The 13,018-nt window shown below is 35.7% G+C and overlaps 1 protein-coding gene across 4 annotated transcripts; it reads right to left on the bottom strand.

The window, feature by feature from the left end:
• Window positions 1–653: 653 nt before the first annotated feature.
• Window positions 654–11,657, bottom strand: LOC21392935 (serine/threonine-protein kinase 24). Of its 4 annotated transcripts, none has more exons than XM_024172078.1 (21): window positions 11,459–11,655; window positions 10,733–11,033; window positions 9,437–9,493; window positions 8,253–8,280; window positions 8,042–8,164; window positions 7,668–7,779; window positions 7,328–7,365; window positions 7,154–7,207; window positions 6,433–6,501; window positions 6,135–6,251; window positions 5,902–5,970; window positions 5,563–5,642; window positions 5,191–5,310; window positions 4,807–5,053; window positions 4,151–4,243; window positions 3,871–4,038; window positions 3,283–3,410; window positions 3,020–3,152; window positions 1,957–2,081; window positions 1,672–1,854; window positions 654–801 (listed from the first exon to the last, which is right to left on the bottom strand). In XM_024172078.1, the coding sequence occupies exons 2-21, from the start codon at window positions 10,825–10,827 to the stop codon at window positions 762–764; spliced, it is 2,079 nt and encodes a 692-aa protein (XP_024027846.1). In that variant the 5' UTR covers window positions 10,828–11,033; window positions 11,459–11,655; the 3' UTR covers window positions 654–761. The 4 variants fall into 4 exon arrangements, with proteins under 4 accessions (XP_024027846.1, XP_024027847.1, XP_024027848.1 ...); XM_024172079.1 differs by having other exon boundaries at window positions 6,433–6,456; XM_024172081.1 differs by lacking the exons at window positions 654–801; window positions 1,672–1,854; window positions 1,957–2,081 and adding an exon at window positions 2,105–2,185 and having other exon boundaries at window positions 11,459–11,657.
• Between the last annotated feature and the right edge of the window lie 1,361 nt (window positions 11,658–13,018).

Here is a 13,018-nt window from a genome sequence, read left to right as displayed (position 1 = left end):
AAATGAATCTGAGAGGGGGGAAATAAACAAGGAAACCCTAGAGAGTAAAATTGGAAATGAAATTTCCTATTTTAAAAGCAAAATGAGAATATGCTATAATTTTCTATTATTTGAAAAACATCCTAATTACTTCAAACATAGACATGAAATGTGATGTATGGTGAATTTTTCCTTATTTAAAATTCTGTACAGGTGCCCGGAGACGGATGAACAAGTCAGGCTCTCATTTTTTAGCTCATTAAATTATTGCAACATTCTTCAGAAATTAGAACACCTAGTGGCAATGCAACTGACTATTTGGCAATAACTTTGTTTTGTAACTCTAATTGTGAGTTTCATAAAATAATCAAATGAGGTATTTTTGGAGGGAAAAAGCTGTTGACATTTAATATTAGTATTTTTCTTATATGTTGTGCCTTGTACAAATGGAATTTGAATAATAACACTGCTCAAAAGGCAGTGAGTTTGAAAAAGAGCATTATTAATAGTAAAAGTTAATTTTGGTAAAATTACAATGATAAAAATGTCATTGTATCAAACCCTTCTAATTATACAGCAATGTTGCCACCTTAAAACCAACCAAAAAAAAAACTGTTAAGATGGAAAAATTATAACCAAAATAATGATGATAGAAATAACAAAATTAAGCAGATAATAACTACACAACTTCTTACAATGTTATGTACATTGAATCAGAAGAAAAATAATGCACAAACGAGAATCACGCTACAATCAAAGAGGTAGACACTCTTGGAGTGCTTCTAAGCTGGGTTGAGATCTCTTGAAGCTTGGCCTTGCCATCTGCAAAATAATATTTCCCAAATTATATAAAACCCAAAAAAAAGTGAACATAGTTTTTCTTCAACAAAAAAAAAACAGAGAGAGAAAAAAGCCTCCATACATAGGCCAGTTTGTTGTCTTTAGAATTGAAAAGAAAAACACAACTGCAGGCACACGTTTATTGTGGAACTGCAGGCACACGAATGCGAACTGATGTGATTATGTGACAGCTTCAGAAGTTGCACATTGTTTAGGGGACCAAATTCTTTGAAGAAAAATAGTAAAAGGAATCAGTAGTGCCCGACACCACAACTCATAAAAGATAAATGGCAGTTGCACCTATATGAGACCTACTCTATATGAATTGTGGTGTCGGATACCACTGATATCCAATAACACTTTTCTTCATTTAAATAGGGTTAATTTTGTGTGGTCCAAAAATTCCTACATAAGATCTAATAAAGGTTCAGCATAAGAAGTTGGTGTAACAACTTGGCAAAGAGAAGGAGAAAAGAATGAGAAAAACCAGAACAATTCAATAGTATTTCTCAATCTTTTCTTACTCCCTCTAAACCTTTTTTTTTTTGGCCTTTCTTAAGCAAGTATCAAACAGATGTTGGATCACGTTGTTGTCTGATTGACTTCACGGCTGAATACCTATGAAACATTTTATATTCCCCTATACTAAAATCAAACAAATGAAAGTTCTGTGGTAGAAAATACTCTACCAGTACCGTACAGTTTAGGAACATCATCAGAATTATATCAACCAGAACTATGGACTATTGGTAAGGGCATTTGTTTGTACCCACCACAGAATTCTCAAACAAATTATAAAGGAAAGAAATATTTTTTTGAGAATTATAAAGGAAAGAAATATTTTTCACCAACCTCGATAGCAAAAATCTCGCAAGTGAACTCAAATTGGCATTTGACTGAAATTCCTTATTCGGCTGCTTTTTCTTGTTCTCGGCTTCTGCATTCGCGTTTTGTGTTTCTTCAGAAGCTGTTTTGCCCTTCGTGAAGAGATAAGCGGCTAGCTCATGCAAATCTTTCAATGAGGATTCCTTTGAACTGCAAAGATTTTTCGTCTACATTAGTCTTGAGCAATTAAACACATAAAAACCGTTCTTAGAGCTGCGAAACAAGAGTAATAAATCGTGGAACTTTTTGAACCTTGATAATCGATGAAGCAACCTGCTGATGAGAACTTCACAAGATCCCGGCTTCAATCGCTCCATAGTGATGAGAGAATTTGCAACTGCACTCACAACGGGCCCTTCTGGATCATCAGCAATGGCCTATGTTGTACACAGTGGTGGAACATACTACATTAAAACCGCATATGTTCCATTCTAGCTCTCACAATTAGGCATGCTAATGATCAATCTGCTCAAGCATAACCCTGAATGAAACTAGTGACTGCCTTAACTCACTATGATTCTCACATCTTTGTTCTTACTATAGAAAATAAACAAATAACAGATCTGAGGAATAAGATTATCATGTATTTTCAGTGGATCAAGCTACTTCAAATTGAAGCTATATGTAGAAAACTATCAAACTCTCAAGGGTTACTTATCTTTGTTACCTTTAGTTTTAGGTTTACTCAGAAATGTATACCCTTGGTTTCTAAGTGCTGCAAAAGTACATCATCTGATTATATTTAACAGGTAAATTTGAACATTTTCATGATCAACACTTAATTTCCACCTATGAAATTACCAAATTAACCTCAGTGGGAGTAATTTGATATGTATATATTTTTGCAGCAATAGAAAACCAAGGATCATAGCCACTAAAGTTAATATGGTAATTTAAGAAGTCAAAATCGAGTGGTGACCGAAAAAAGTTGCGAGTTTGCCTATTATATGTAATCTACTTGTAATCTGATCGTATACATTTGCAGCAATCAAAAACCACAAACACAAGGTACAAAAAGGTAAATAACCCAACTCCTCAAACACAGTCATTGCCCTTGAGTCTTGGCTAAATGTACAGGTAGAGCAATTGCATGGACCGAAGGAAGAATATGTTTCGAATTCAAAGCTTATAAGAGAATATGCTAGCAGAACAAAAATAGCAAGTTTAAATTTCATGGGTAATTTAAAACAATACATTCTTAGTTTGTCACAAGATAAAGTAGCTTTGAAGTGATAAAAAGCACAGACAATTTACATATAGCATACAGCTCGTACAAATGGAAAAGGTTTAAGTTCATGAGTTACAGTAGGATTACCTCTTTCAAAGAAGGGATCAGCAAAACTGATAATGGCACAGATGATGATACTACTTTTGCGTTTTCTTCCTCATCTATACCTTCCCTTGTTCTTGGAATTGCTTTTGGTGGATCAAAATAACCAGGGGAACTTCTGAGGAATCCAAATAAGTTTATGAAATAATAAAGTATCCAGAAAATAGTATATTAGCCCCTTAAAACATGGATAAATAAATGAAAGACCCCATATACTAGTAGTAGTCCCATGCAGCTAACATATTTACCTAGAAGAATCAGAGCTATTTGTCATTTGATCCCTTCTGTTTTCTACCGCGTCATTGCTGAATTTGCTCAAGGCAGACCTTTCTCTGGCATTTCCTTTCTTATATCCTCCTTGCATTGCAGCCTTTGCCTGCATTAATATTGTTAACCAAAAATAAAACATTCATCACTTCTATTTTACTCGAAAACAAATTTTGATTCCATCACAAACATTTTGGACAAGAAAAATATTCCAATTTCCAGTTGTAAAAGATGAGATAGAGATACTACGGCATATCTCAGGATTCTCAATTGTGTTTTAGATTTTGCTTGTTTTTACGTCTATATCTACTAGGAAACAGAAATGTGTAATTTAATGCATTTGGAAACTTAAGATGAATTTTCATTACATGAGTCTTTTAAGTTTCTTCTTTTTTTTTTTTCGCGTTATAAGTCGCGCAAATGGAATAGAAATGCCACAGATGAAAGGACCAGCAGATCCTAACTTCACATGTCGACCTAACCATTTTATTTTTTTTTTTTTTTTTTTTTTTTTTTTTTTTTTACTGGTGCCAATCCCAGGATTTATTGACGGAACAAAGAATAATAACCTCTGCAAGGTTTGTGGCACTGTCTTCAAGTGAGGCATTTGACGTTCTCTCTTGAATTCCTAGCCTGGATTTAGGGGTTCTTGGAGAGTCAGAATCATCATGCTGACCGCGGAATACAACAGTTCCACTTGGAGAAGCATCTTCAAAAGAAGCATATGTGCTGCTCGACTAAACAATATATGGATAGCTTATTCAATAACAGGCAAGCACTGGCAAGCACAGAAAATGAGAATCGCAAGAAACCATTACAGTGTAAATTTATAATGCACAGAGACCATACCAAAGAGGTTTGATCATGAAACTGTGCAGATGACTGAGACCCTTTCGGAGTTCGTATGACAACAGTTCCCGACCCACTGACAGACATTTCTTCCTGAAAATAACACAGCTCAAATAGCTAAGAGAAAATAATGATAAACATTACAAAAGATTTGTAAGCATCCAACAAATCAAGCTTCCTGATCTACATTTTAGTCAAAAATAAGCGGCCAATTGTTATAATAAAAAAATCAAAAAAATAAAAAGAAACGAAAAAAAAGTGACGGACTATGTTATGATATGAAATAGGAACAATTTATTAATATTGTACAAAATAGGTAGTATGCAATACCTTTGGAAACTTTTCATTCAAAATGCCAATTTATTAGGTTTCAATCCTGCCCATGTACAGTGCAATCTTTTTATTGAGAGAGAGAGAGAGAGGTCTCAGATTAAAAAAAATACAATAAAAAATATTTGCCAAAAATCTACCTTGAAGCAAGTTCAGCAACCATAACTACTTGTGGATTTAGAAATCACATGGATTGTTTCTAAAATTCAACTTTTACCAATTCTAAAGCTGAGGTGACTAATATTACCAATACTGAAGACTGAATATACTTGCCCCATCTTTAGTTCAATTGAATGTGATAAACATAGTAGGCCAGATAGACTTACATCTTCATAATTGGTTTCCTGATCTCTAGCATCTTTCCCAAAAGAATCTTCAGGTGCATTTCTAGATACTGACGAGCCTCGGTTTGCACTCTCTGCAAGTCTACCAGGGGACGCCTGGTTATATAGAACTTCTAGCTTTCTTTCTCTGAATTGAGGTGGTTTTACAGCACTTCTTACTGTACCCGTACTTTGTGAACCACTAATACTGAAATCCCATCCCGCATTTTTCAAGGTTTTACCCTGATTACTGCAAATCAGAGCAAGTCAGTTAGTATCCATCCTGTCGTGATCAAACTACTACTAGAAATTGACAGTGGAAAGTAAATCTACCCACACAATCAATCAGCACAGAACCAAAACAAATCAAGAGAAAAGTAGACCCACCTAGCTCGAACAGTTTCATCTATTAAATTTCTGTTAACCTTCACGGTGTCAGATGTCTCCCCTACATCTTTAAGACCATAGGTATCTGTATCTTCCTTTATTTGATACTTTGGACGCTCTCTGACAACATCACAGGTGCAGGGCGTCAATACCGTGCTAAAATATGATACATTAACGCTCAAGCCGAATAAATAGTCAGATTTCTGTTAGACAAGCTACAAAACAGCCACAAGGTGCAGGAGATGTTTTAAAGGTCCCTTCCACCTCATGTCTGTGTCTGGCACAGACCCAGGTCAGAATCTTTAGAACCATCGACGCACACTACAGGAAAAACTTTGTTATATCGAGAACTCTTTATATAAAATATAGCACCTTATTCTCTCTAGAAGCCTTGGACTCTTCCTCGCACTCCTAATAAAACGGTGCTTCAAAAGTTCCTTGGCGCTAGGTCGCTGAAAGTGAAACAGATAAAGAGGGGGGAATGAAACCATAAGAAGGCTTACATAGTGCTTAACGATCAATATCCATATAAACATCCAAGTCCATATCAAATCCCACAGATACTGAATACAACAAAAGACTTTGTTTACAGAAAAAGAGGACCAGTTTAGCAAAACATATAGTGAAAAAGGACGAATTCATGACTTCCCTTCATCTGCAGCACGGAAATTAAAATATAATGCATCATTCATACTGAAACCTAATACTTACCTCAGCAGGTACCTTCTTTAAGCAAAGCGAAACAAACTCTTTCATAGGACGAGAAAAATGTTCATCCAACTGCACAACGATTTCAAATAAAAAACAAAAATGTTAACTTCACTATTGTCTCTATCTGTTTAGATAATATTTTTTCATTCTCAATATCACTCATTAGAAATAAGTCAAATAGAAGATTGCATAAAAATAGGGGAATTGGAGAGTGGTGTAAAAGATGTGATAACCTGAGGAGGATTTTCTCGAGGTATAATGAAAAGAACCCGCATTGGATGAAGATCAGCAAGTGGAGGCTCCCCTTTTGCCATTTCTATAGCAGTGATACCCAAAGACCAGATATCTGCCTGCATGCACAGGACGTCAGTAATCAATGCTAAGCAATACTAACCAAAGCGAAGAGAATGAGGTGCCATCCAGCGAGAGTGGGATGTGACAGGAGGCATAAATAAAGCCACACAAATCAAATAACAAAAGGATAAATAAATTAATAAATAAATAAATTCAAGACATAGCTTTACAAGATACCTTCTCATTGTATCCGTCTGAATTCTGAATTACCTCTGGTGCCATCCAGAAGGGTGTTCCTACAAACGTCTGGTGTTGTTAAACAAATTAGTAAATTCCAGCTAAAAGAACGTTTATCCCACTAGCATGGAAAAGAAACAGTTCACATCATGAAGTTCAACCACCTTACCGCACCCATCAAAAGACAAATATATAAATAAATAAATGGCCACATTCTAGAGGCCCCCCATGTCCTATCTGGAAAGGGAGCCAGGGAAGTATAGAACGAGTACCCAGTACCCAGTTACTAAATCATTTCTTGAGAAAGCATATCTAGAAACCACCATTTAAATACAATCTCAGCAGTTCCTTACAAAACTTAGCAGAAATAGATATATGATTCAATTAGTCGTGACAACCACTATATTTATGACTTAAGAAACGTTATCAAATCACAAAAATCCTGTCAGGTAACAAAATAATGAAAGCTGAATAAAATGTTGAAGACATGTTAAGCGTATTAAACATGCATGAAAATGAGACGGGGAAATAAAAAATCATTCAGAGCCAAGTAAATAAACTAAGATTAAGGTCAGTAAAGTAGAGCAGGTCGTGATGTGAGCACTGGCCACTAAAAAAGTCTAAGTTGAGATTGAAGAGCAAGTTGCAAATAATTAACTTTCAATAAGCCAATTGTTCTGACTTGACCAACAACAGAGAGTTAATTTCATAGAGATGGTACCTTCCGCCTTGATATTGTCCTTGTTAGTTGTGCAGAAACACCAAAATCTGCAACCTGTCAAAAGTCAAAGATGAAATACCAAAGACTTGAAGCAAACACATTTGATTGCAACCTTTGATATATATCTTATAACACTTCAGATTTATTAAGTCCCATACAAGCATGAAGATATACCTTGACATCACCGTTTTCAGTCAATAAAATGTTTGCAGCTGCAAGAATTATTAAGGACAAATGTTACCATCAAACCAAATTGAATTTGCAACAAGATGCATCTAAAGACCCTTTTCTTTAAGGTACATTTTAATACTTCTTATAAAACATAAATAAATAAATTAAAGATATGATCCTCCAACTGGAAAACAAGGACACTTCAGGCACGGGATATCAAATATTCAAAGCTAGTCCTTGGGCCTCCTAATAAAAGTTTTAAGCTTTCTCTTTTACACATGCAATAAAGCAAACAATGAAAGAAGAGAACCTTGCAATAAAGCAAACAATAAAAACAGAGAACCTTTAATATCTCGGTGAATTTTCCCTTCGTTATGTAGATATTCAATTGCGTGCAGCAAGTCCCGAAGAATACATGCAATTGACGTTTCATCCAATGGTGGACCAGACTGAACCTGCAGGAGAAAGCATATGCAGAGGCTAACTAAATTATTACAGAGACAAAAAAACCCATCACAGAAGAGAAGCAGAGAGTAACTAAATATATCGTCGAAAAATAATAAAACCTTTGGAGTCTGTCATAGTATTGTTAATTTAAGCATATTTGTCTCAAGAAATTCAAATCCCTAATCTTTCTTCACTTGCATAAATATGTCAATCCATAGAAATTCCATTTGCGTGTAAAGTTGTAGATGCAAGTCTACAGAAGTAACGTACTAGGTCAGCAACAGAACCACCAGCCATGTATTCCATTATAATCCATAATTTCGTCTGGTTGAGATAGGAACCATAGTACTCTGTAATATAAGGAGAGCGACATTGTGACAACACAGAAATTTCCTGGTACAAAATTAAGACAAGTTAATGATTGGATCTGATGTAGTTGTCATATAAAAATTACCAATTCATGAAGAATATGAGGTAGTACCTTCTGAATGTCCTCAATCTCGTCCTCTCTGAAATGGAAATACGTAAAAGCAAAGTTTAGAAGTGGCCGACAGCAAGACAATGGAAATAGCAAATAACATACAAGGGAGGAGCATATTTTACAATCCAAGGAGATCATCTGCTTCTATGATTCTATAAAAATAAATGAAACCAGAGCAAAACATAATTCCATGGCCCGCCATGTTCTAACTCAAGGCCCTTAAAATGAACAACAAGGGCAACTCATGATCATTGATAAGTTAAGCAGAAAGCCCTAGACATTTACATCATCATGTTGAACAATGCAGCACTCAGACACTTTTCATTGATGGTGAAGAAATACTGGAAAAAAAAAAAGGCAAAGGTGACTCCTAGAATTCAAGAGAGAAGGGAAAATTCTCGAGACCTCCTCCTTTGAGAGATTCATAAGGATTTTTAACACTAGTGTTCCATGGGACTCGAACACTTTTCACCCCAACCTTCATCGATTAGATAGAATTTCACATTTAAATTCTTTAGCTGTTAACCTAGACACCCTAAATTACGACATGCAATAAAACCAACAATAAAAGAAGACAACCTTAAACTAAAGCAAACATTCATCAAGTGTGAATGTGGTTTGATTTGATTTTCACTGAAATTTTGGTTTGGCTTTGTCTGGTTTTCATAAATAATCATAAACCACACTTTTGATTCGGTTTTGTATTTCAGCCTCTAAACGAACCCAAACCAATCAGGGAACACCCCTACTTTTTCACATTAAACAATTTTCTTTGTGTTTTCATTTTCTCAAACCCACATAGTTAAATGGGTCTAGTACAACCCTAGTTATTTCCTTTCAACTAAGTTTCGATTCACTTGTTCACCTTAGGCTGAACAATTGATACTAAAAAGGAAGAACAATAAGCACCATCAGAGGGTAGCTAGAGTCGTTGGGTGCGTGAGTGTGTGCGTGTGTCCAACAGGGTTAGCATCCAAATGGTTTCATTTCTTGTGTAAAGTGGGAAACATAGGCCCTACACCGTATAAAAAAAAAAAAAAAAAAAAAAAGGAAGAACAATAAGCCAAAAGATGGAAACGTTTTTTGAAGTTCGTGATGTAGCCGATTAGCAAACATAAGAATCTGATGAAGGGAAATAAACATAAAAAACTAGCAAATGAATAAGAAAAAAGCCATATACTTACGATTCTTCCAAATCAATTACTTTGATTGCAACTTCTTTGTTTAGCTCCTTGTCGAACCTGCATGTAAAAAATAAGTGTCAAAGATCGACCAGCTCAATCTGCAGGAAATATTCATCCCAATTCCCATGCCGATTCCAACCTTCAGACATCCACTTTTCCAGAAAGCATAAATTAAAGTGCTTCATTCGTAGTTAATCATAATGACTATTCAAAGGAGGCTGTTTTTAATATATATACTTCCATCACGAACCAGAGGATCAACTTTTCATGAGGGGCACTGACTAAAGTCTAGACAATATGATCATCAGGTGAAGGAACCCCAGAAATGGAGATTGACACCAACTTAAAGTGAAGAACTCTTTAACAACATTAGTTAGATCATGAATAACTGTTTATCAATATTTTATTGGTCTTATAACTTTTCGTTCTATAGGCATGTTGTACGCTATTAGATCAAATTAGTAATATTCCTTTTCAGAAACATTTTGATAACTGCACTCCACACCAAGAACAGCTCCAGACTTGACTATTTTCCATCCAAACAAAAGCCTCAGCCATACCCTAATTGCTGGCCTGTTCAAAAACTTTAAAACCCCCCATTCAATTCCTCGATTATCATCACGAAATATCTCATTGAGCAAAACAGGTCAAAGCCACATTTTTTAGTGATGGTCATGGACATGTTCAATTGCCAAGAACAGCCTGAAACGAACTCTTATAAATCCAAGCAAAACCCTGAACAAATGAATTTTCCATCTTATAAAAAACATTAAAATCCCAGATTTTATCCTCATTTTTTTTCTCTTTTATCCTAAAGCAAGTCCTTTTTTTTTTTTTTTGATATCTAGAAATCCCCCAAACTCACTTTGTAAGCCCGAGTTTGAAACTAGAGCCTCCCGCCAAACCCTACAATCTTTAAAAGGCAGGAAACTATGACTTTTGTAATGTAGGTGCCTCTGACGTGGTTCGAACCTCATACCTTGTGGGAGCAAACCAAAAGGCCTAACCATTCCAACCAACACCCCATGGGTTATCCCAAAGCAGGTCCTTACTGAAGTAAAATTTCAGTTGCAAATATTATGTGCGTGTGTGTATTCTTTCTTTCCTGACTCTTGGGAGTATTTTATACATTCATCAAAAGCTCCAAAACAATACATAGTTTCTTGTTTTTCCCTAAACTTAAAAACACCTACATAGAAACCATGTTGAAGCACATTGTGGGCAAAAATAAAAGTTGTCCATTGCAATAAAAAAAGCTTATTATGACATGACACCAATCTGTAAATTGGCACTTACCCTTTGTAGACATCACCAAATGATCCTCTCCCAATTAGCTCCAATGAGCTAAATCTTGATCCTGCAGCCTCTGCTAAGCCAGCGGCATCCCCCATTTTTACGCAGAAACCGCTATCCACCTCTCTCCCGCACTCACCCCTCGCCTATGACAGTCCGCGACAAAGAATCTTATTCCAACCTCCCAACCAGATAACTCCAATTCTAAATTCTACTGAATTCTCTTCTCCCCATTCACAACCCCAAGATCAAAAACCCCAAAATGGGTTTCCATGAATCCAAATATCAGCTTCATATACAAAATCTGTAACAGCAATATGAACATACATTAGCAAAACCCATTAATGAACTTTTTTTCTATTAAATCCTACAAAAGCACATAAAAAGCTTGAAACATAAACAAATATGGACAGAGAGACAATGCAAAGGCGCTCTTGAACTCTAAGCAAGAGGAAAATGGCTTTCTTTTAAAGTGGGCATCGCTAAATTGACAATCCAACAAGAGGATTTCGTTTTGGGATACAGCTAAAATATCCCAAATGACGAAAGCGAAACCACAACAACAATAACAACGACAACAACCAAACAAAACGACCCAAGTAAAAATCTTCAAAAATGGGTCACTGAGTTTTGGCAAAATTTACGAATCTTAAACTCGCAAAAAAATAAAATAAAAAAATAAAAAAATAAAAAAATCGTTTTCGGACTATAGATTGAGATTCGACTTACCCATTAATGCGATTCCAATGTATTCGTCGAAGAGAAGCAAGAATTTTTCTGGATTGGAGCCACAGATCTCTTTTTGTTCTCTCTCTCTCTCTCTCTCTAGGAGTACTCGAGCCTCGTTGTGGAGAGGCTTGGGGAGCTTGAAAGGGATCGAAGAGAAAGTGTTGTTTGCTTGGTTTTTTTTTTTTTTTTCTTTTTACTCTTTTTTTTTTTTAATTTTGTCCCTTTTGCTTAACTTTTTTTTTTTTTTGGACTGGCTAAACTGTTTTTTTTTTCCTTGCATGTAATTACTTATTCGTTCACGGGCAGAGATTAATTTGTTTATATAAAAACAAAAAAGAAAAGGAAAACATATATATGAGGAAATTTATTATGTCCCCATTTAGGGTGTGGGGTATTTCTTTCTTTTTTTTTTTGACTCTTTACCATTTGTATTTTTTTTTTTGTCAGCTGATTGCCAAAGTTTTTCTGTTGAAAACAAAAAAAAACAAAAAATAGCCATTTGACACATAGATAAAAAGAGATAAATACCCCTACATAGTCTAAATTTTTACCTTTTATAGTAATACTTTTTAGTTAAATAATTATATTAGTTAAAAAAATATTAATAAAGAGTAAATGGTAAAATTTAAATTCATGCACTCTTAACTATAAATTCAGTAATTTTCTCTTTACACTTTCATCCTACGAAAGGAATCATCGGTATCCATTTAAGTTGGCAAGACAAGATAGTTTTTTCGGTTGTGAAAATACTCATTTTCATCATAATTATTGTCAGGGTTTAGTAGATTCAGAGGGTCGACGTGTCGAGCGTTGACATGCGTAAGCACATGGTTTGTCAGAAGCGGATCTGACGTGGCCGAGCTTCAATGTGGATGAGGATGGCAAGACCTCCAAAAAAGAAGCGTGTCGATTAAGCCCAAATCAGGCCAAATGACGCGTGTCTTAGGACCTTCTTTGTTTCCGAATTGACGAAAATGTCATGCAAAATACGTTAGAGAATCTGCAAAAATAAATAAAAGAACTCCAGAGATGAAGAATGGTGGGAGATGCGACCAAGTCGTTGATAGAGATGGAGAAAAGGAGGCTAAAGGTGCATTGATAGAGCAGTGCTCTAGAGATAAGCGCGGGTTACTCCAGGAGCAAAGATGGTGACTAGAGTGGTGGATAAGACTTGGAGGAGAGTGAGAGTGAAGTTGGTAAGGTAGATCAGGCTCTGGTGAAAAGAACTCCAAGAGCAGTGTGTGTTGCTCTGGAAGTGAGAACAATGCTCAGAGCACTTGCACCAACAGTGAGCGGAAGTGACGCCGAAGATGAAGACTTGGACGTTGCCGGAAAATGTATGAAGAAACTTCAAAAAGTTTTAAGATGGTGGTGGAAATGGATCGAAAAGTGTTTTGGAAAGGTTTCCAAGATTGTCAACACTTGGAGGCTTTGAAGGACTTTGAAAGCTTGAAGAATCTCAAGTCTCTGTAGCAAGAGACTAGAGAAGTCTGAAGGAAGGGAAGGAGAGAAATCTGAAGAGGATTAAGATAGTGGCTGATGATGATGATGATGATGGAT

This window comes from Morus notabilis, unplaced genomic scaffold, assembly GCF_000414095.1.
Source record: "Morus notabilis unplaced genomic scaffold, ASM41409v2 Scaffold175, whole genome shotgun sequence".
Lineage (NCBI taxonomy): Eukaryota > Viridiplantae > Streptophyta > Magnoliopsida > Rosales > Moraceae > Morus > Morus notabilis.
The sequence above is the reverse complement of the archived record's forward strand: the minus strand, read 5'-3'. Positions and strand labels throughout refer to the sequence as shown.